Raw genomic sequence first — 24,635 nt, 5'->3', positions numbered from 1 at the left:
AAGAAATTGCAGATTTCCTTCTTTAAGTGCTCACTGGAGGCCATCATGTGCCATTGATTCTAAAACACAGCTCCTTACTGACTTTATTGAGTTCTGCTTAAAAAAACCCCAAGCCTGTAGGCCCAATCTAGCTTTGGATTTTAATGTACAGGTTGTGAGGGGCAAATATTCCTTCAGAGTCTCTTAAACCGGAGCAAGCACTCACCTGCGGCCGTTTGCATGCCAGGGAAGGACAAATGCCCACCTGGGCACCACTTGCTTTACCTGAGGAGCCAAGGTTTGATGGAAGGCACGCTTCACCCCATGGGCCCTTTCTTGCTCCTGTTTAGCCCAAGTGGCACCAAGCTCTGCCGTGGTCGGCGTGCAGGTCTTCTCCTGGTTTCCCATGTGGAAAACACGTCAGGAGGTGAGTGTTTACAAACACTGCGCACACCACAGGCGGAGGGGAAGCGGCTTGCAGGGCCACTGGGGGCTGCTGCCCATCCCGGGTGAGGGCCAAGACCTTCCTCCTCCATTAATTTTGTGCTGCATGTTCCATTTGTCAATGTACAGAAAGATATGAGCGGCTTAGATTGTATACAGCAATCTTGAGGCACTTACATTACAGGCCGTAGTATCTCAAGAGAAAGAAGGAAAAAGAAATATTCATGGAGTGACCCTGAGCCTAGGCTCCTGCTGACAAACCTCTCCAAGGCACCTCGTACTCGGGAGAACACTCGATATTCTCCTCTGGGGAGTTCTAAAGCTCTCATGCCTCGAAATGAGGGTTCCTGCTTCCCCCCACCCTCCCCCGCTGTGCCATCCGGGGCGACTTCCTGCCCTTGGAAACACCTCGGCCCGGGGGACTCGGAAAGTTTTCCGAAAGTCCACATCCCACCAGTGCCCCCTTCGGTTGTTGTTTTCTCTCCCCTTGAACTCAGGGCGTTGGGTTTAGTCCAATTAAAAAATTCGTCCCCGCTTTCCAAATCCACCTTTCCCGCCCCCCCGCCCCCCCCCCACCCCCCCGCCGGCAGCCAGCGGAGAGAGGCCGGTCGGCGCGAGCCTGGCACGGGAGGGCCCCGCACCGGCCCCGCGCCCCGGAACAGCCGGTAGTAGCCGTTTTTTTCCTCCCTCTTCTCCCTCTCCCTCGCCTCTTTCCGCCCGGCTTTGTGTGAAGTTTGCGGCACATTGCAGATGAGCCCTTAGCGGCGAGAGGAGCCTATTGTTCCCCGCCAGGAACTGCTTGCTGGGGCTGTGCTGGCTTTTGCCTTTGGAGCTGCCTCCTGCAGTACCGGAACCGGCCTCCGGGGCCCGCTGTGTCGCGCTCTCGTCCAGGCAGAAGCACGGCGGCCTCAGATCTTTTTGTCTGAGCGAGAAGAGAAGTGAATCCCGCTGCCGCCGCCACCGCCGCCGCCGCCGTAGCTGTACAGTGTGTGTGTGTAAGGGAGCGAGCGAGGGAGCGAGCGAGCGAGGGAGGGAGATCGCATGGAGCCGCGGCTGTAACACACACACACTGTCAATACCTCACTCCGGCTCCCCCCCCGCCCCACCACAACAGTAACCCAATTCATTGTGTGATCCAGCAGCACCATGTTGAGTCTCATGTGCAGGCTGGATCGGCTGGGTTTGTGGTGCTGAGAGAGGCAGCAGCCGCGGGAGGAGGAATTACTGAGAGGTGCCCCTCTCCCTCCCTGCCTCTTCGCCCGTGTGTTGTGTGGAGACAGGACTCGCAATTACCACACTCTCGGGGCTCCCTTATTCCTTTTAAACTTTTTTTTAAACAAGCCCCTCTCCATGGCTGATCCCCGGCCGAGCACGGGCACCTGGGTCTCTTAAAGACAAGGAGGAGCCGGGGATTGTTGTTGTTGTCGTCGGCCGTTTTTTTTTTTTTTTAATTGGATTTTTTTTTTTACGAGAACCTTTTTTATTACAAAAATGGCAAATTCGACGGGTAAAAACCACGCAGACCAGCGGAGAAAGGGACTCGCTTTCCTGGACGAGCTGCGGCAGTTTCACCACAGCAGAGGGTGAGGAAAATGGGGAGATGGAACGGGAGGGGGGGAGGCTTTTAAATCGACCAGATCCAACTTCCAGCCCCTTCCCTGAAGGACACGGCAGCCCCAGCGAGGGGAGAAAAGGGGGCAGAGCTGACAAGTTGTGGTGTTTTGTGTGTATCTCCTTTGGCAGGTCTCCTTTTAAGAAGATCCCCGTGGTGGGTGGGAAGGAGCTGGATCTTCACGCTCTCTATACCAGAGTCACCACTTTAGGCGGATTTGGGAAGGTGAGTGGAAGTTTTAATTTGGGTTTCCCTCCCACTAACCTCTTCCCAAAAGTCTCCTCTGACCCCCGGGGTGGCGGGGGGAGCCGGGGTGGCCGGGAACCGTCCTATTTAAAGCCGGTTAGAGAAGGTGGGGGGTGGAAGGAGGAAGCGAGCAGATAGGCAGGTTGGTGGCTCGGCCTTGTCGGCGGAGCGATGGAGGGGGACCCGGGGGTTCGGCGCGCACCCCACTCCTGCCTCCTCCGCCTCCACCGGACCCCCTCGCCCGTGCCCCCCTCCCGCGGGAAGGCGAGGGGGGAGCAGGGAGCTGCCGGGCGGCGAGAGCAGGCTTCTTTCGGCTGTGGTGGCAGCCCTGTGCGTGTCTCTTGCAGAGGGAGAGACAGAGGAGAGAGTCTGAGTGCAGTTTTAGTGCAACTCAAAATTAGCGGGCATGTTTAACATCGATAATCGGCACGGAGCATGGGCTAGGGAACGATCCTCGCAGCCGGGGGGGGCCGGGCGCTGCCCTCCGAGCCCTTCCCGGGGAAAAATAACAAAAGGGGCACCCAAGACGGTGTGTAATCAAATAGCCATCTTTAGGCTTCAAGGCTGGGGACAGAAATGTAGGCCTCAAAAGAAAGGCCTCTCTGTGTCTGTGGATCTGTGTTGGGGGGACCCCCCGGGCCGGCGCCCCCGCGCCCCGCAGCCCAGGGGGCGCCCCCCGCCAGCACTTTCCTGCATTATTTTAAACTTCTTTGGGTTTTTAACGGACCGCGTTAGGATTTAAAAGGGGGCGACAGAGGGACTCCCGATTGGTTATTGTCCAGGCAGTAAAAACAAAAACAAACAAACCCCAAAACAATACCACCACTCCCGGCCGTTCCCCCCGATAAAAATAATGTGTATGTTAAAAAATAAATGCAGTAAAAGGCCCCTGAGAAGCGAGATTATTCCCGAAAGGGGAATACTACCGACTGTCAGTAAAATATATAGTCCTAAATCCCATATACATTCGTGTTTGTTTCTTTTTATATATTCATTTATTTGCTTCATGGCAGCCTGTGTTTTTTTTGTGATGTTCGCTGTCAGCAACATGTTTACGTGTACGTTGTGTATCTCGGCTTGTGTGTTGTTTTTGACAGGTATCAGAGAAGAATCAGTGGGGAGAAATTGTAGAAGAGTTTAACTTTCCCAGAAGTTGTTCTAACGCTGCCTTCGCTTTAAAACAGTATTACTTGCGGTGAGTGTTATCAAGCTGTTGCAGTAGTATTTTTGAATGCGGGGTTATATTTAGTTTTCAGTGTGTGCAATAATAAAAATACCCCTACTCTTTTAAAATGCTATAAAATGAAGCAGAAAAGAACTTGTAATTCCTTTCTTGTCTGGTACAGTGATCAGTTAAAGGTGATTCTGTTTTGTAGTTATTTTTATTTTACATCTGCAAGCCTTAAACTTTGAAGGGATCCCAAGTACATAAACAATGTATGTCAGAGGCCATTTTTTTGATTGTTTTAGAATGACGGTACTAAAGGACTGTTACTAAGAGATCGTGTTATTGTAGTTATAGAAACTCAGGTTAATATTTGGAGCACTGAAATGTGTTGATATATGTGAATTTGTTTACTGCTTAGTGGGGTCAGACGTGTAATAAAAATGCATCTGCAGGAGGGTAGACTGGTTTGCACAAATTATATTGTTATCAATTACTAGCAGCATATATTATTCTTTCCTATTTTAGAGTACAAAGAGCTAAATAATATTTTTATTACTTGTAAAATCGTAAGTTTCTGCAGGTTTTAAAAATAAGATTGAATTCCTTGGAAATGATACAGATTTTTTTTATGATACAGGTTGTTTTTCATTGTACTATGGAGTTCATATTGAATATTTTAAATTATTATGTATTATACTAGTCATTTACTAGATTAATTTAAAAACATATTTTTTATTAAGTTGGGTGGTTATTCTTTGTGGAAAAGATTTTTAAATGATTGTGTATATACTTGCTTTAGGTGCTATGTATATGGATACTTTCATTTCATTTAGAATAAAGTTATGTGTATGCTGGTTAAGGAATGTAATTTTCTGTTTCTGAATTATAAATAAGATTTTTTTCTCATTCAAGTTAATGATAACATAGATGTTCAGTATGTACAAAATAAGTATGGGATTTTGGATTTCTGTTTTGGTGAGCTGAATACACACAAGCTTTATCTGTCTTTAGTTTGGTCTTCTGAATTAGGAAATGCAGTAATTGTACAGGTGCACTTTCTATTGGTTGTCCTAGACTGACTTCCAGCTTGAAGCTGTAGAGTTCATAGCACAGTGAAGCAGTTATTGAGTTACAGTGATGTCTGGAAAACCTTAGTCAGATATAGGTAGTAACTGAAATTTTGGGGTTTTTTTGATAGTGGCATATGATTGCTTTAAGAGCCAGGTTATGAAAAGCAACTACCATTGTTAATAGCTTTAGTAGAGTTTTTGATTGGTGGCAGGCCTAGAAATTAGGTGGGAAGATTGCTTTAGGATATTCTTCCCTCCCTTTTTTTTTTCCCTTCTCCTCTCTTACATAGTATGGAGAGAGTGTTGCTGGAGATTTGTCATGTCATAGAAAGCAGTTTTTTGCTTCTTGAGTTTTTCTATTGGACCATATAATTTGTTAGTTGACTAGATTTTACATCTAATTTGCAAAATGGTAGTTTTTTATTTTTACTGTTTTATTTCTATTTCCATATTTTGTAAATGTTTGAGTGGCCCAACTTTTTGCAGTAGAAGATTGTATGTCATTTCTGTTTTCATGTGTATTTTGAGAACCATTATATGCTGTGACAGTTAACACAATTAATGTTAATTTACCCTTCTAATGACTATTAATTTTTAATAAGGTATTACTTTTTAGATTAAAGTCAGACAAACAAAAATTTTTATTTTTGGCATACTGGTATTGACATTATTTAAAATATAGTAGTTGAATACATACATAACTGATTACATACAAGTAATTTAAAGTGTTTTTGTTTATTTGGAATTTAGGAAAAAAAGTTGATAAACATTTAAGATGAAGAGTCTTAAAAGTGTCTTTATCATAATCTCTGTGATTAAGCCATTCTGAAATAAACTATCAAGGTTGTTGGTTTTGGAGTCGACTGATTTTTAGTGATCATTTTGGGTTTTGTTTGGTTTTGTTTCTTCTGAGTTACTTCTTTACTAATTGTTGTTTCACACATAATCTAAATTGAATATGAACTGTTTCCCAGCTGAGTTCACCTTCTTCCATGTGCAGTAATAAGACTGTATGTACACATCTCTCTGCTAGGTTAACATTTGTTTAGCTTTAACCTAGAAGGTGTAAGGGGGACAATATTTGGTTCTAGGGAAAGAAAAAATGCTCTAATGATAAATTTGTTAAAAGGCCTTGTTTGACTGTGTTGAAGAACATAATCTGAAGTTTCTTATAAGTCTAGATTCGAATGAATTGCTGAGCAATTACCCTTGGAAAACAAAAAGTGTGTCTTGTGAACCTCAAGTGTGACTATAATCTTGGCCTCACCACTGTAATGACTTTCCAAGCAAAAGCAGACAAATTGAGGCCTATCAACTTTTATTTCAATTTTTATCCAATCCTGTGTCATGTGTGCTGTAAAGTGAGGGATATGCATGGCAGATGGAGACCCTATTGAATTCAGAGGGATTCAGTGGTGTGCACCTACGTGAATATTGCAGATTTGGATTTGGGATGGTTTGTGATTAAAGTTGCTTCTTTCTACGGAACATCTGGCCTAGTGTATTGACTGAGATAAGATCTCAAGCTACATGGACCACTTGCTCATTTCACTGTGTTGCCACTAATAATGCCGCTATTTTAACTTAAAGTTACTATGTAAACAAATTAGAAAATTGATTTATTTGTGTGGGGTCAGTAGTCCTGTTGGTTTGATCGAATGGAATGTTTTGCAAAACAGCCATTGGGTTATGGTATTTCTTGAGGCAGTTCTTGAGGTTTGTATTTTTGGTTAAATAACTTTTTCATTTTACTGTTCTGGAATTTTGCTGTGTGTCTTTGGGAATCTATGTTAGATTTCATTAAAGAAGTGAATTGTTTAAACTTGTGATGCAATTCCGATAGGTTTTATGATAGGTAATAGCTGAATATGTGATGACCTATCTACCCCTTCTCCCTTGCACTGCCCTTCCTTTTCTCTCACTGGAAAATGTAATTTATAATAGGGAAAGTCTGAACCATTCAAACTTAGTGCCTCTGTTGCTTTGAGCTGTCTTACAGGTGAAGTAATTTATGCACTGTGGTTCTTAGTGAGCAGTCAAAAGCCACAGTGCCGATAACCATTGATAGACTGTACTTGTTAATGTAGTTCTGTAAGACTTTACAGCAACAGAGAATGTAATTCTCTTGGATGTAGTGCAAATTGGATGTTTCATTTCAATTGAAGTGAATTAGTAAAGCATTTTCTAAATGCTGCTTGAAAAATAATTTTATAATGTTAACAAAAATATTTTAGTATGGGATAATAAACGTAAACTTGAGTAATGTGGACATATTTTTATCTTTTTGTTGGTAAACACCCAGTAGGTAAAAAGAAAACTAACGTGGAATATAGCCTGTTTTTTATCTTATGGTTGATTACATTACAGTCCTAATTGGGCTGATGTGACCTCGTGTGTTGGTATAAGGTTCTGTTGATTTTCGTGTGAGCGCAAGTGATACATTTATTTCTGTTGTGGATCTTCATCTATTTTGGGGGAGTGAGAGACTTTGTAAGCTTAAATGTGTGAATGAAGTATGCCTAACTGAACTGAAAATCAGTTTGCTTTTCGAAGTTATTTATTTACATTAAGATAAATGATATGAAAGAGCTAGTTGTAAGGTAAAATAAGTTTGTCTTAGTTCTGCGGAGAATTCCTGAAAGATGGACAGCACATGCATATTGTAAGCCTTTGGCAAAGGCAGTAGTAATTAGCTAATAGTTTAAGGTGAATAAAAATTTGCTGTTGTAAATATTAGGGAAGTAAGAGGAAGTGAAATAGAGAGGAAAGTGATCAGTTCATAAATGAGAAGTTTCATAAAGTTCTTATTAAGACAAGTCATTATGCTGAATTTCCTGAAATTCCATATATAGTAGGATGAAAAACAGTGAGCAGTTAAAAATCAGAACCATGTGAAGTAGTTATTGATGACAAATAGAGGGGATTCTTGAAAGATCTGAAGATATTTATGTCATTTGATCTTCAAGATGCCTCTAAGAAATTAAACAATAGTACTGATTTCTAAAAACAAATGAAGGGGAAAAGAAAAAAAACCCTTTTTTTGAGCTTAAGAACTAGATAAAAGGGATTCTGTTCTCAGTAATATAATGGCAAAAATATCAGGGAAGTAATAATAAGGAGCCTGGAATTTTCTAAGCAAAAATTACTTTAAGAGAGGTTTTTTGTTATTCTTACTTAGTGTTTAAAATTAGGATCTGATACTGCAACAGCATCTGTACACAGTTCAGTGAGTATGGAAAAGTATAGGATTGGCTTGTTTGCCAGATCTGATTGCAGATTCAAGGCCCCAGTAAATGAATAGAGAGTTGTAGCTATAGTAAAATTTTACACATTTTCTGAAATTCAAATACATCCCAAAATCTCTTGTTAAGAGATTCTGTATGGATATAGATAGTCATCTTAATGAAAAATTGGATGAAGGACGATAAACAGAAATAGAACAAAGTATAAAGAATAGATGTGGTGAGTCACAGCAGTTTTAGGTGCTAAAAGAGTATCATCAGTGCTTACATATGCACGTAGTAATACAAGTTTAGCCATTTTAGGTATATTTAGTGTCTGCTTTGCTTAACTTTATGAGAGGTTGAATACTACACTTGTAGCATTAGCGGGCAATAATAGAAGAGTTAAACACAAGTCAGAGCAGAAAAGAAAAGGTAATCTAAAGAAATTAGGGACATTGTTGGAAAGTACAAATGAGATTTGGTTTGAAAAACGCAAGCTAAAACAGCCAAGGGCCCGTAATCCAAAACAGGTATTCACTGTGAGGGAATAACCTGGAAAGCAGTATTGCTGAAAAAGGGATAGGAGTGATAGCTTGGCCCTGATAATCCTGTCAGTAGTGTGAACCCAACTCCCTTTTATATGAAAGGGATTTGTGCATGCTTCTGACAGGAAGGACAGGCCCCAATTTGCAATCTGATATATAGACTTGGTAAAATTCAGAACAAGTTTACGTTGCATCCACAGTGGCATTGAGCAAACATTTGACAAATGGGAGATGGATTATTGTACACGATTTGGAATACTGTTTTACTTCAGAGCCTTTGCAACAGGTGGGGTAACTTAACAGAAGCTTACAGAAGAGCAACAAAAGAAAGCTGAAGGGACTAATTGATAAAAAAAAATGATAAATATGTTTTGCCTGGTTCAATTAACACTTTGTGTGAGAAGGGGAAATGGTATCTTCCAAGCATTTTGAAGGGTCTAAACAGCTAAAAGGGAATTAATTTTAAATAAAAGAAGAGGTTGTGTTAATATGTAAGATGAGATCAAACTGAAAGAGAAAATTCAGAGCAGACAGCAGCACAAAATCCCCCCAAGACATCCCTGAATCCCTCTGGTGTGATTAGCATGCCAAGCAGAGTACGAGGGAACCCCCACAGCGGGCACTGGCCTGGCTGGGACACCAATACATGTGCAACAGGTAATGAGCCAGGAATGGCAGAGAGAAAGAGCCCAGCCGACCTTACAGGTTTTGTCCATCCTTGAGTAATGCCATAATGAAGGCTTTCATCTTGCATACCTATGGACTTGACTTCGTGGAATCTTTTGCACTTAATGTTGTCCCAAATCCTGCAGTCACTGGCAAGACAGGAAACAAATACACGGATGACATTTTTACAATTTCTTCTTGAAATTTGCTTTTCCCCTCTCAAGACAAAAAGTGTAATGCATGTTTCAGCTGGGTGTCTAAGGCCTTTCTTTTAAAGTATGAAGTGGATATTTTACATATAATTGAAAGGGGAACTTTCTTTTAGTTGTACTGAATCATACAACCAACATCCAAACAAGACTAGTTTCTGTTCATGCAATAAAGCTTTATTTAGGGAAATTAAATATGTTGGTTGTTAAATCTCAGAATGTCTGTCAATAGAAGTTACTTATTTGGATGGATGTGTCTTGTCAGGGGTGCTGGGAATCCACTCAAATGAGAATAGAAGTTATATAATAATATTTGCATTGGGACTCATCTGAGGGGAGCAAGCAGCCAGTGAAAGGGGACATAGTTACCTTAAAATTGCTCTTTGTTAGAACTACATTGTGATACCAGTTTACTGTGCCGATGAGTTTGGCTTCTGTCAAAGCTTCTCAGCTTTTCCTTCAGAGGGTAAACTTTTTACTGCTGGAAGATGTAGTGAAAAATTATTACAGTGAAAATTAACATATTTTCCTGATTGTTTTCTGCAAGCTTTTTGTAGAAATTACCTAAGTTGCTGCTATTACACTAAAGTATATTGGTTTATTTGGGGAGGGGTGAATGTTGTTCTTCAGTTTTAATTCAGAATTCTTATTGTTTAACTTGAAAGCTTATTTGGGCAGATGTCAGAACTAATAACCTAAAAAGAGCAAGTTTCTGGCAACACTGTAATAACTGTGGTGACTTTTAGGACTTACTAAATCTAAGAATTGGTGGAAACTTTTATTTAAGACCGTTTTCTATTCTTAAACCAAAACAGTATTTAAATTAATTTATACCTTAAAATTATTAGTGTCTGTTGTAATGTCTTAGGTTTGAATGAATGCTAAGCTAATTACAATATGATCAAGAATGCCTATGGAATGCAAGGGTATTACTTCTTTCCTTCTGAAATGGAATAAGCCTGGGCTAAGAAAAGTTGTTTTGTTTTGTTTGTTTGTTTGATTTTATTCTGGAGCTAGTAGGCTTTAATTACCTTGCTTATTTGCAGTTAAACCTCAATAGATAAGACTTTCATACTCATTTTTTTTTCTTTCTTTCTTAACCCTTTCCCCACTTTCCCAGTAGTGAACTAGAGAAATACAATTTGTTAGTTTTTACAGATGAGGTACCAGAGGTACACAGAGGTTCGGGTTTTTTTAGGGTGCATCTCAAATAAGATGAAACCCAAATACATTAAAGCCAATTGTTTTTATAATAATCCAGTTTTAATTGTTAATAATTGTTTTTATAGAATCCATTTCTGACAGGAAAATTTCTTAGTTTTGAGCCTTGGTTAAACTATCCATAAAAAGAGGCTACTATTACTGTCTTAAAATTGCTCTTTAATTAATAGCTGAGAAATCCCATTTTATTTTTCAAACAGTGCTAAATGTTATGTTCTGTGGATTGGGGAACTGAGAACTAAATATGTAAGATCATGAGAATGAGCTGTTTGTGTTTTGTTTTGCTGTGTTTTGTTTTAAAATCTTTTTCTGAGTGTCGGAGTGGTGTTTTACAGCTTAAATGGGACTGCTTGGAGTTACTGTAGTATCAGTCCACATTATTACAGGTCAACACAGTTCACAGAGGGGATTGAGTATAGACCAGAGATCCCATCACGTGATCTTGTTTCTGGTTACCAGTCTGATACATATTGATTCTGTGGCATTAGTTAAATAATTTGCAGTCTTTTTATTCTTGTTTATAAAGTGGCTATACTGATGTTTGTTTACCTATCTCAAAGAGGTGTGAGACTGTAAGCTCTTTAATGTGGGTATGTGTCTCTTCATACTTCTATGTCATATCTTAAATATTTGAAAATGAATATAAATTAGGAATATATGGGGAAAATAAAACTGTTCATAAGGTTGTTTGCCCTCTATAGTGTTGAGAAGCAGAAAATACAGCACAGATGAGAGGAAGAACAATCTTTATTCCTTAGGGAATAAATAAACTTGGGATACCTAAGCAGAGAAATATTGAAACAGTTGAAAGAAAGAAGCTTATCTTGAGGAAGGATAATAAAACAGCAAGATGGTACCAAGAATAGTGAGCTTAGGCTTTGCCTGAAGTACTAGATTAGTGAGCTAGGTATCACATCTCAGATACAGTCTCCTTGCAGCAACAAGTTCAAGTCTTAACCAGACCTGAATTACATTTCAAGCAGTAAGGTTGTGAAGCTGAGTACTCCACTTTTTGTTTTCCGATCTTTAAACTGAACGTGCGTGCATTTATTTTAACTCTGGATAAATTGTAGCACGGCAGCTATGCTGTAAGAGAGATCACATATAATTTTGTTGAATGATGCACTGGAGCATGTTTGTCTGTAAGAGTGAACTGTCTTGATACTAATTTCTTTTGGTGTGGGAGGAGCAACTGTTGAGAGTATTATGTCTCAGAATAATTTACAGTATTACTTGTCAATCCATAGCTGCTTAAGATACATAAAAATCGTGTAAAGTAGGGTAGTCATTCTGTTTCAGATACCTTTTCTCTCAGAGTTTGGTGGACTTTTGACAAGATTGCTGAAGTTTAGATGGACCATACTTACGGCTCTGTGTGTTTCTTCATTGTTATGTGCTGTGACGTCTGCTGGTTGGCCTCTGCCTCCCAGTCCAAAGGTTGCTCTGTTTCCATGATAAACCATGTGTAGAGATTCTCAGGTCCGTAGATCACCAAACTGTATGACTAACTTTGAGTTGCTCTGTTCAATTTCTCTGAAGTGCAGTAACAACCTGTATTACTGGAACATAATGTATTGGGGGAACTTTCTGTTTGGTGTACATCCCAGGGGCTTAATTAAGCTAAATGAAAATAGTTTACTCTGGAGGTAAATCTAGCATGTTTTGAGTATATTAATAATTATTATGGTGTAGGATAGATGTAGAACTATGTGTACGAGTTTGTTTGCTTTTCAAATCTATATATTAGAAGAAAACTTGTGGAAATACTCTCAGGAACAGTTCTTCCCTTACGTGATTATTTTGGTCAGGGATGTCCATTTTCTAGTGACCTCCATGAAATGATGTAGAATCCAGGCACTGGCCAGGTAAACAATGCCATGATAAAGAATTCACAAATGTCCTGTGTAATTTTGGGGTGATAGTATAGCTTTGAAATGCTGTAGATTATGGAGCTGTTTCTTGGCCGCTTTTCACTCCCCAATACCATCCATCTATGAAGCCCCAGGAAAATTAAAAATTCTAACAGTACACATTCATATAATGCTACAGTTACACAGTAAATACCTGAAAAAAAATCAGGAATTGCCTCATGTAAGTATGAATGTGCAACTGTAACTGTGTTTCTAGAGAATATTCTTTACAGTAGAACCTTGTGCTCTCTGTAAGAAATGGGAATAAATTCCACGGCATTATTAATCTGTTGTATCAATGTACACATAATTCTGACTCATTATTCAGTGTGGTAATTGATTAATCTTAATATTAGTTATTTCTAAAGAGGTTTTGAGTTTTCTTTCTGGGCGTCTGTTCACCACTGTCTTCCCTTCCATGGTGTTACCCATGTGGACCAGTTGAGAAATCCTTTTCTTTTGCTTGTGGACTGAGGGGGAATTCACTGTTGTGATACTGTTTACCCTGGCTGTGTAGCTCTTTCTGTCTGTCTCTCATTTTCTTCTAATCATCATCTTCTCAATCTTTTGACTACAGGCCATAATTCATTCTCTGTTCCTTGTCCCCTTGATGTCTGTACCCATTGACTGCACATGGGATATTTATTGTAATCAAATGAATTTCTAATTGTAAGAAAATTGAAGGAAGACAGGATGTGTGCAGGTAAAAGGGCAAGAGGACAAAGCACTAAATGTCAGGTGCCTAGCAACAGTAAAATACTGAATTTTACAGTAAAACACTAATAGGTTCTGTGGTACCTGAAAAACAAATTCTGCAGCTGTGGGCATGCTGCATTCACAGGATCCAGATGAATATATAAAGGATATTTCACACACCTGAAAAATGTGTTTTCAGGTACTCTGCAGGACCTAGTCAGGCATTGCAGCATTGGGTACATTTTGCCTGTTCTTCCAAGGTCATTTTTGTAATTCTAAGGCATAGAAATATATATTTTTAATTTTTTTTAAGTGAAAATATTGTTTCTGAGCAGAGGTATGTGCAAAGGCTGACCCCTGTAGTGAAATACTGTGTGTAGTTGGATTTGAAGAGTATACAAGACCCTAACAACCATACAGCTTGGAATGCTTTTAGTAAGTGGAGTTTTTGGGTATTTTTTTTTTCCTAAATGCTTCAAATTATTGTATTTCCTTCCAGCTTTGCTGAACTTGTTATCCTGCTGAATGCCATGTGCTTCTCTGTTTATGTAACATGAAGTTATTAATTAGAAAGGTGTCATGTTAGTCAATGCATGTGGTATGATAGTAAAAAAGTAAAAGGTTAGAAAATCAAAATACAATACTTCTGCCAATGATTTAATCACGTTTAGTGTTGTTTTCATTAGTATGTCCTATAGTTAATATGCTGTTTGTTAGTGAAATGTAGTTACATTCCTAGAAAGGTAGGTTTTGTGATAAATAAATACAATGGGCTTTTCTGCTTAGATTTTTATATTACCAGTATACAAATCTCATTTTTCTTGAGTAGCTTTCATTCTCCTAATAAGCAGTTTAATTGTATTTTAAGTAGGATTAGTCCAGCTGTTCAAGAAAGTGCTTAAGATCAAAGAAAAAGGTGACTTAAAAATGATATACTGTTCTACATATAACAATAAACAAACACCCAGCTTTCCTAAGCATACTGGTACTTTTCTGTATGGCTATTTGTTTGCCATAAATTTATGTGCCTGTTAGAAAGCAAAAATATTTTGCTAGTTGCTGTAAGGGCTGTGTTAATAGACTTCTGACCATGTTGATCTACCTTCTAGATTTGTTCAGGTAGAATATGTGCCTCTTTGGAGTTGGGCTGGAATTGGTGGCATCCTGTGTCAGTCCTGCAGTGCACTTGTAAAGGTCAGGTGTGTGACATCTGCACCATGTATATTAACACAGAATGTGCCTGCCTTAGCCAGGGTAGAAATTAAACCACTGAAGTCAATAAAGATACATTGAAAACTTAGGATACTGAAATTGGTGTAAAGACTGTTTATTAGTTGCTTTCGGGAGGTGTTTCCATCTAAGCAAAAGTTGCAACTTGGGCAGTTGCTACCATTTTAAAGGATTTATGAAAGTTACAGGTTTTGTTCTTTATATGTGTAAACTACTAGAAGCTTGTTTTCCTTGGTGGGAGAAGTGAGCTGTATACCTTAAGTAAGAAAAACAAAAAACTATTTACATTATTTCTTGTTTTCAGAAACTTACCCAAGAGTTTACTTATTTGTATTGTTTTCAGTGGTATAGTGTAATCCCTACTATTGCTGATTTCTGGTATTCACAGTATCAAAATAAATATGACTAAAGTTTTTTTTATATTGTGGAAATAATGGTGGAAAGTTGTAGTGTAATGGACACAAGATAAATATCATTGTTCACATATCGTATATGTTATAGTAACAGTAGAAATATGTGGGATTGTGGACCTGATTGTCTTACTGGATGAGTCTTTAAAAGGTGCCTAATACATGATTCTACTGCAGAAGGAAGTGACTCCCTTGTCTTTTTCCTCAAGGCTTTTTTTTTGCTTAGATGGTAGGTGTTTGCTACGGTTTGTGGCTTGAGTGACTTCATGTATTTCTTGACTTAGCAGCTGCCCATTGCAGAGACACACATCTCCTGTGCAGGCAGCAGCTGATGCACATGTGCAGCTTGGAGGGTGTAAGGTGCACAGGTGCTGCAGCGTTGCTGGCCTGGCAGGAGGCGCTTGTGCTCCCAATAGTCAGGTACCCAGCTGGAGGCAGATGCCAACTCTGTGGGCCAGATACAACACTGCTGTTCCTCAGTCACCTGTAGGCCAGGAGAGAGGAAGGACAAGGTGTTTGGAGGTATTTTGGTGTGGGCAGGAGAGGAGACCTTTTGTGCATAGGTAGTTGAATTGCAAACGGAAGAAATACGAATGTTATGTGAGCTGGGTGCATTCATGTACTGGGTCACAAGACAGGAATGGGAATTTTGGAGAGAGCACTGTTTGGAAGGGCAGATGGGGTAGATACTGTAGAAGGAAAAGGAGAGGTATGTAATCAAATGCTGATAAGTTACTCTTTAATAGCCAACTCCCTCATTTAAATTGTTCACTGGATATTAATTGACTTGTTGCCCAGATGCTGGGTCGCTGCTGAGTGAAGACTGTCATTTGTAAAGTACTGACTTGCACCATCTGCTTTCCTGCAGTGAGGTTCTGATTTACTGATACAAGCCTTAGAGTGGTTCTTCTGTGTCTTTGCTTGCACTACCAGTGCTGCATGTGCAGAATTCATTTCTGTTAGTTTATATTTTTTCATTAATACTGAATTTACCTTTTTCATTTTGGTTTAAAAAAAATCTACCATCATCACGATTACTGTTACTTCTATCCTTATATTAAAATATCTCAAAGGCATAAAATTGCATATAATGAAATAAAGGATTTTATCTGTTCCTTAAATAGCTTGCAGGGAGAAAGGTCTCATCTTGAAAATAGTTTTTTATGGGCATTGCTGCACTTGAGAAAGCTAAGAAAGTTACCATTGTAGAACAGTGAAAATTTCTTCAAATGCTATTGTCACTTTGAGAAAATCAGTGATATCTATGTATACTTCATTTTGGATGTTGATTATATAAGAAGTGAATACATTTTATTGTATATGTGTATAGGGAGAGCATATACAGGTCTGAATGTCAGCTTAAGTTTTGGGTAGCTCGCATAGATTTCTCGCCCCACTTTTAATGCTGCATATATGTTAAGAATGAATTTTCAACAAGAGAAAAAGATTTAATGGAGCAAACATTCCAGAACTCTAATAATATTTTTATACCTACCAACACAAAGGTTTAGAGACCAAGTTTGGATCTTGCAGGTGGAAGTAGATGAAAAGTTCTGTTTCTTTATGACATTTCCTGGTCATATGTGATATAAAACTGTTACCTATCCTGGGCCTTAGGCTTAGGCAATTTGGAAAGTCTGCTTTTAAACTCAACCTTCTTTAAGCAAAATATAAAAAATGGCTGTTGTTTAAAACAACTCCAAGTTACAGAATGCAAGTTGCTCCGATCAAAGCAATTAGTGAGTAGAGGGCAGGTGAACTAGTCAAAAATATAGACAAACTGTTTTTCATGCAACTCTGCAATTTTTACTGTATTAGACAGATCCTATCATCCAACTACATAGATTTTGATTCTGCTATGATTGGAGAATTTTCTTGGGAATTGGATTGGGATAGCTATTGCTATTTTTTTGCTAAAGATAATGTACATTTGTGTTTACAATAGTGCTTATTGCCACTCTGTTTTGAGCTGTCAGCCGCACTGATATTTCCACAGCATAAAAGCGACACATTGTTTAAAAGGACTATATGATCTCCCTTCTCTACCCCTTGTCCTACCGCAGTGCATAGAGGAGGGTAAAAAGAACGTAGGTCGTCATTCTTGCTTGCTTATGTACATCAGAAGTTATTGCTGTTATCTTAAATAGCAGCTTGCGTTCTGCAGACAGTCAGACAGACAGTGCTGCTGTCGCTTGAGTGGCTGCTGTGCTGCTGGTGTTGGCCTCCAGGAGTGATATGGCTATGGCTAGTGATAAAAGCTCTGCTTTTAGGGTTGTGGTGGTGGTGAGGACTGGTGTTGTACTTAATTGTAGAGATCAAATTTCATGGAGACCTCCATCAGGGTTCCATTGCTGCTGGAGACAAGCTAGCAGATTCTAGTCTTGAATTGCTTATTACTGCTGTTGTTTATTTATTTGTTTACTTTTAATCAAGTTTTGTAAGTTATTTATATGGCCTTGTGAGTAATCTGTACAAAAGGGGTTTTTTGTTTGCCTGCCTTTTAAATTTCAGGAAGTTGCCACTCTTGTGCAGGGAAGTCCCGTTATAGACTAAGCAGGAAGAACAACATAGAGAATGTAGATGAAAGGACTCCATATATTTAGACAGGTATTTATCAAATATATATTATACACACCTTTTAAACTAGTTTTTACTGAAGGAGATCAAGTTTTGTCACTTAAGTAACTTTCAGGGCTTAACAGTTTTGTTGTCTCCTTGGATTTTTTTTACAAATGGAGATAAATAGGGGGTTTGGCATCAGTGTGATGAGAATGATTGATTAAATTAGTAAAACCTTCAGAAGGCATCATAGTAGTATGCATGTGGATACTAAATAAGGAAGAGAGAGGATCTAAGAGAGTTTTAAAATGGAGGTACATGATGATGATAGAGGTGGTTATTTCTCTGGTACTTTTAAGAAAGCTGAAGAGGAACATTTTGCTGGGAGTGGTCCTAGAATAGGATAGCTTTTGTAGTCACAGGTTATCCTGTGTTGTGTGTATATAGATTTTATATGCAAAATGCAAATTATTTGAGAGAATATTATGTACTGGTGGTCAAGGAGACAACAATAGATTATAGAAAGAAAGTAAAATAGTAGAGTTCATCAAAGAAGGGGTGATGCCAAAAGTTGCAGGTGGGGAGATGAGTAGATTTATGAAGTAGGGTGAGTGCAGAAGAGAGAGATTTATGCTTGAAAACATCATCCTTGACTGTGAGAAATTCTTGCATAATCAAGGCACATAATCAAAGAAAATTATTTTAGTAGCATGAGGGTATTTGGTAAAAAGTACAAATAGCATGGAGTTAATAATAATTACACCAGAGTTGTGTTGGTTATTATGAGCAATATAAAATGTAACAGTTAAGGCTGAAAATAGAGTGTAAGAAATCAAGTGTAAAATGTGGAATTGTTAGGAAATTTATAATGTACCATCAGTAAGGGAATGTCCTGGTATGAGACAATACCAGACCATGCAGTCACCCCAAGACAGGGAAGGGGAGAATCCTTAGTACAGTTCTGGACCTTTTGTCAGAGAGGGAATAGAGAAGCATTTGAAAACAATAATTTTCAATTAGATGCTGCCAAGGCTCAAGTCCTTGATAGGTGGATCTCTCTTACTGTGCGAACTGAAATGCCAAAAAAGGTGATAAATTCCAGGAGCCATCTAGCAGGATATTTGAAGCGTTATTTATGTAATTTTTTGTATTTATTTCCCTATAACCAAGTTAGGTTTCTGGGATTTGTATTTTTGGTTGGTTATTTTGTTGTGTTGAGGTTGTTCTAAGCAGTTCAAATTTTTTTTTTAAAGAGTGTGTCAGAGAATGTATCTGTTCTGTTTTTTTACTTTTTAAGTGTTATCTATTGCTCTTATGGCCTCTGTGAAATGCTGATCAGTTCAAAGACCACAGCTGTAGTGCTTGGCAATAATCCAGCTCATGCTATACGAGGTAAGAACATCTTCCCGTAGAGGAAGCAGATCCCATGGAAGTATGGTTGCTGCAGGATCATGCCAGTGAGCAACAGTACTTACTTGCTGGACGTGACTGACATTGTGGCTTCACTTTTTTTATCTTGTATCTCAGTTGTCATGCATTTTTCTCATGTTCAAGTGTTAGTATGGATGTTAATTGAGGAATCAAAAAATATGCAGGCTCCATCATGAAAAACAAACTAAAGAGAGAGAACTAAGTGTTGATCTAAGTGTGAAAGGAGATCATCTGTAGGACTGATTTTTCCCTCTACACTTTTGTCTAAAAAAATAGATAGGTGTGCTTTTTATCAGTAACACTTAAGTTACTGAGCAAGTGGTGTCTTTCTGAGCAAGTGGTTGGTCTTCCACCCTTTTTTCTTCTGTTATATTAGTGATTTAGAGTTTTAAAACTAGTTCTCAGCCATTGGCTGCCTCTTGGGATATTCTCTGAGCACCCAACTTTTCTTCAGCAATCAAGGTTTAAGTGCAGTCAATGTGTGGAAGGCACATTATGTTCCTTTTCCAGTTGTGTGTACTGTGACATGTAATTGGGCGGCTGTTGATGGAGAAACACAGTCCTGAGTCTGTACTTGCCACTTACCTGAACAAATGTATCTTAATCTTAGAATGTATTGCATATTTATATTCAGTAATGCAGTGCAGTAGGTGAAAGTGACTTTTCCTATGACTGGCAAGATTTTTTGGTAAGAACACCTTGCAAAGAGTGTTTGGTATTTATTTTCCTGTACTGTGGTTCTCATGCTGAAGGTTGCAAGTTTGTTTTCACTTTAATAAAATGTTACTTACAATAAATGTTTACTGAGTCCAAACAGATTGTCAAGAGCTGTATTCTTCAGTTGTATAGAAGGTGTAATATTTCATACCTAAGAAATTCGATTAAGTTGAAGGGTTTTTTTGAAAGTTCTGAAAAGGAAATGATGGCAGTGGAAGACTACTTTCCCAGCTGAAGAACTTCACTGTGGACTCGCTGGCACTAAGGTGTGTTGTGCCTGGGAGCTTCTGTCCTAGAAGTACGTATCCAAGAAACTTTCCTCACAAAGGAGCATTTTCTCAGCCTGGAATAGGGTGCTTTAATATCTCCTATCTCATTACATTGAAATGCTTTGGAAGTTTAGATTATAAGTAGGAACTTCCTTTGTTCATGGTAATAGTTACATCTTTATGTAGATAAAACTGAAATGTCAGTGTCCTGGTTAATCAGGGACTCATCTCCAAATTTTAGTAGGCACTTTTTCTCTCACCTTTCGCAAGCTTGTCCTCCATCTCTTTCATATGTATTATTATGTATGTTTTAGTTAGATGGATTATGTGGGGTTTTTTTATGTTAGTAGGCTTTCTCTAGAGGTACTGGTTTTCACATATTCAGTCTCTTAGTTCAGCACTGGAGTAAGCAGTACTCTCATAACATACAAAAAGGCAAGCAAATCTACTTTGCTTTTACTGTTCGAAAAATGAGCGATTTACTGCAACCTTAAGATCAGTAACTTTTAGACTTTTCCTTACATAGTGACCTCAAAAATAAGTTACTTCACGTGTACTTAGAGTGGCTCACTGTTGGGCTGATTTTAATGTTCTGTTTTTCTCATTAACATAAAGGAATCAGTTGTCCTCTTTCAGAAATAGTGAAGAGATTTTTAGTACATTTACTTTTTAATCAGACACTATAAGGACACTAAAGTATCAAATTTTAAAGCCACTATAAGGCTAATGATATCTGCATAGCGCTTCTGTGGAAGAATAGGGAGGAATTGCAATTAAGCTAATATGTAGTGCTTTTTTACCTGTCATTTAAAGACTGGTAATATGTTTGCCTTTTCCTTAAATAGGTGAATAATGCTGCTTCCCATAGACTGTAAAATTGGTGATGTTCTTTGGGTGGGACAATGAATGGAGCCAGGGTTTCCTAATTTCAGGAGAAGTTTTTTGTGTTGTATTTTATGTAAGTGTGTAGTGTAGTAAATCTACCTGATAGTAATTTGATTAGTCCAAAAAGTTCTTATTATTGCTTTGTACGTTTGAGAACTACCAAATATTTTATTATATAAATATAAACCAGATTTAATTCTGGGAAACAGATAGTTCTGAATATGAGTTTACTACAAAACGTTAAATATGTACTAAGATTTTACAACATGTACTTTTTTGTTCAAACACTAGTAGTAGAAAGTACAAATATTTTAAAGATATGTATGGTGTTGTGAAAATAAAAACATCTCTGAAGTGAATCATATATTGTTTGCATTAATATTTGCAGTTTACAGCTAGCATTACAGAATTTTACAGTAGTACAGTTTTGGTAAGAGTGGCTCTTACCATGGTGTTCTTTGTAAAAGGTTGGGGGGAAAATATTCTCATTGGCATTTAAAGATTAATTAACTTAAACTCTAGAAGTATTTGAAACAATTTGAAACAATTTCTTTATCTACACTTAAAATAATCTTTTAAAATCAGGAATAATTTTTCGTTGTTCCAAAAATGTCAGAGGCACCCATATGAGGGACAACTTGGATAATTAAAATCAAAATTAAAAGGATAAGGATTCTTTTTCTGGGTTGTTGTTTTAGTTATCTGTGGTTGTTGACAGACATAAATTGTCTTAATCTTAACTAGTAGAAAGGCTGCTATAGCAGTTCTTTACTTACCTTTTCCATTGTGGTAATTTCAATCTTGTTGTTTTTCCAGAAATACTTTTGGCTGCAGCACACTACAGTTTGGCAAGGTCAAGGCCCTGTAGTTAGAGAAGTACCTCCTGTTCATCCATTGTTACATTATGATTTGTCTCTATTTTAGGTAGTTAAACTGTCTTTCCATTTCCTTCTCCTTTATTTGCATTCTTCATTTTAATTTGACAGCGTGTCAGAATGATAACTAAATATGAGTGGCACCTCTGCCACTGAAAAGAGCAAGGAGTAACATATGCTGTAGCCAGGGTGGTAAGTTCTGTTTGAGTCTCAGGAGTGTAGGAAGGAGCAGGCTGAGTTTTCTGAAGACCTTCCTGTTCTGAAATTTTTGCAGTTGTGCCAGTTTCCCCTTTTCCTTTTTAAAAACAGGAAACTCAGCAAGTACAGCGGAAGTTTCCCATCTTTTGACAAGGTAGAGGAAGAAGTTGGTTTCTGTCTTCCCCAACTCATCATGGGATACTAAGAGCTCAATGACACTTTGGGCTGATAACTTTCTACCTCTTAGGCTCTAGTGCTGTTGAGCTGTTGGAAAAACTAATAACGCTTTATAATTTCCTTGCTTCGTTTTAGGAAATGAACTTTATTGGAGTTTCTTGTTTAAAAAAAAAACTTTGCTGACAATACCCCCAAACCTTCATAATCTAGGAGATGTCAGAATTATTTACCTGATTTGATATTTAGATGTTTTCTTAAAATGACTCCTCACAATTCCTGGACATGCTCTGCATTGAGGTAGATATATAAGGGGGTAGAAATAGGGGCCCATTCCTCTAATTGCTTAGAAACTTCTATGAGCTACAGTTGGTTTTGCAGTGTAATTTTAAGTAGAGTATTTTTACCACCTCTTTTTCACATGATAGAAAAATGTAAAATTCTTAGAGAAGACCTGGAAAGTGAAAAATAGAAGAAGTTTATCTATCTCTTGTAAGCTGTTCAGTGGTATATTTTCCAAGAACCATATTTACATGCACAAATAAAAGATGAAGTTTTAAATAAAGACAGTGCAAAAAACATGTAATCTTTTTTTCTTCACTATCACCTTTTAAAAAAAGAAGGAAAAGGCCACAGTATTTGCTGACACTTGGGCTTTTCATAAAAGCACCATTATAAGTACTGTGAAATGGAAGAATACATAATACTTTCTGGAGAAGTTTTGTAAGGGAAAAAAAGTGGGGAGAATATAATTTCTCAAATATGTATTATAATAAGAACTATAAAATAATAAAATCCTTGCTAGGATTTAGTCTGTTGCTTTCTTCTTATCTAATGCTGCAATCCCTAGTGATAGCATCACAAATGGTTCCTGTGCAGAGTATTACAATAGGGTGATTTGGGATTATGTTCTCATTGAGAGTAGGAAAGATAAGCATGTGTAATATATTTTCACTAAACATTAGTATTATGAGGTGATAACTTGTGGTTTAGAAACAGTGTCAAGTTGTAGGCAGTAATGGTGATTAACTATATTAGTCTCAGAAATCAGAATACTAATTATTACTTTTTCATAATGCACTTCATTGAAAAAATATAAATAAACTACTAAAGGGAAGTACAGCAGCATCTAGTTCATCTGTGTTGTAGTTTCATACATATGGTACTTTTAAAATATGAGAGTTTAAATGTCCTGGGAAATACTACATAGTATACTCTAGTAAATATATTTTTCTTACTCCAATAAGACAATGAGAATTATTTAATTTAAGGCTTCATAATGAAATTTGCGTATGTAAATAGTTATCATTCAAAATGCAGCAAATTAGGTTAATTGTGATTTAAACTATTTGTTTTTTCCACTCTAATGGAAAATGGCAAAGCAGTACTGGAAATTTATGACAGAGAAAATAAAAGCAACTAACATTTTTTGCTTTGAAGGTCCAGAAATCTGTTCCTGTGTATGTTGGGAAGAGTTGTTTCCATCACAATTGCCAATAATGGAACCAAATAGATTCTCTGTCTGATTGTGTTGGTGTCAGATTATAGATAACATGACAAATGCTGCTTGTATGTCATTTTTATGCTTCTCTGGTAGTGAAGCCACACCTTTAAGTCAGAGCATCCTTTAAACTTGAAACACCTGTAGAACTAGTTGTTCCATTATATTCAGTTTCCAGCACTGAATGAAGTGTGGTTTTTCAATTACTTCCATTTCTCATTAGATTGTGATGTGGTTTTGAATACTGCAGCTGAGGGAAAAATAAGGAAGTTTTACAGTTGGTTTTTCTTTTTAATATAATTTATAGTTGCTTATGAGATAAAAGATGAAATCAAAGATTAATATTGCAGATTCCATTTAAATATGGACATTATTGAAATGGGAAAACAGATATGTAGAAGACTAATCTAGTGAATGTTACAGTATTGCTGGAGCATCCCCAACTTAGTCTCGTTCAGTGAACCTTATATTATGGTATATGTGAGTTTTAATGGAGTGTTGGCTAATTACAGTTACTATTTTCTAACCACTTTTTAATTCTGATTCTTTAGAGAATCTTAATTCAAAATATTTAATAGGCAAAAGTCACTTATTGAAGTGCTAGTTGCAAAAAACAGAATGAAGCTGTGTTAAGACAGCGACTATGGCATTGCTATCGTGGCCATTTACCAATTTTACCAATGATTTACTAAGCATTCAAGAAAAAAAACATATAGTGCTTCTGAAAAGTTAACATCTTTTTCCTGAGAGTTAAAATGAAAAAAATATCCATATTGTTGTATCTATAAACATTAATGACTTTCTTTTCTTTCTCCAAAGCGGAGTCAAATTTGAAGAACAAAGTTTAGAGTACGTAGCAGGCAAAGCATTCAGATGCTGAAAATAGTGCTCTGGGGTTTGTCCTCTAGATAGAAATTTTGGCTGTTCCTTAATCTGACAGATAAGGAGTACACCAGTTGAAATTTTAGACATGCAAACTGTTAGACCATTTAGATCCTCTAAGGAATACTGCTTGTAAACTGTGGCATTATCATTTCAGAAGTTTCCATTTATGTTTCAGACAATGGTAGTATGTTTGTATCCATTATTTAAGGTTAGTTTACCTAATCTAATGTCACATATTCTTAGAGTGAAAATAATGGCTACATAAATGTCATATTTGTACTTCCAGTATCAACCAAACTAATAATTGTTATGGTTTATTACTGCATACATACATACATACCTCAGAGTAGTGTAGTTCCATCTGCCTAGGTATGTATAAATTGACATATATACTGAAATATCTATTAGTCTGCCTATCTTCTGACTTGTACAGGTTTCTGCTGTAGTACACCAGCAGAGCTGGTAAAATGTTTCCTAGCACCTCTTGTCATACGTGCTGAGGTGTCTTCAA

General features: G+C 37.8%; 1 protein-coding gene across 2 annotated transcripts in view; it reads left to right on the top strand.

Moving 5' to 3' along the window:
* The first annotated feature begins 1,013 nt into the window (after positions 1–1,013).
* ARID2 (AT-rich interaction domain 2) overlaps positions 1,014–24,635 on the top strand; it is a 93,750-nt gene continuing 70,128 nt past the window's right edge. Inside the window, exons 1-3 of one of the 2 annotated variants that reach the window (XM_063396591.1) lie at positions 1,014–2,006; positions 2,167–2,260; positions 3,379–3,476. In XM_063396591.1, coding sequence (XP_063252661.1) covers positions 1,915–2,006; positions 2,167–2,260; positions 3,379–3,476 — 284 coding nt within the window. In that variant the 5' untranslated portion in view covers positions 1,014–1,914. The other variant, XM_063396590.1, reaches the window with a different exon arrangement.

The sequence above is a fragment of the Prinia subflava genome, chromosome 4, assembly GCF_021018805.1.
Source record: "Prinia subflava isolate CZ2003 ecotype Zambia chromosome 4, Cam_Psub_1.2, whole genome shotgun sequence".
NCBI lineage: Eukaryota > Metazoa > Chordata > Aves > Passeriformes > Cisticolidae > Prinia > Prinia subflava.
This window is presented reverse-complemented; position numbering and strand designations above follow the sequence as displayed.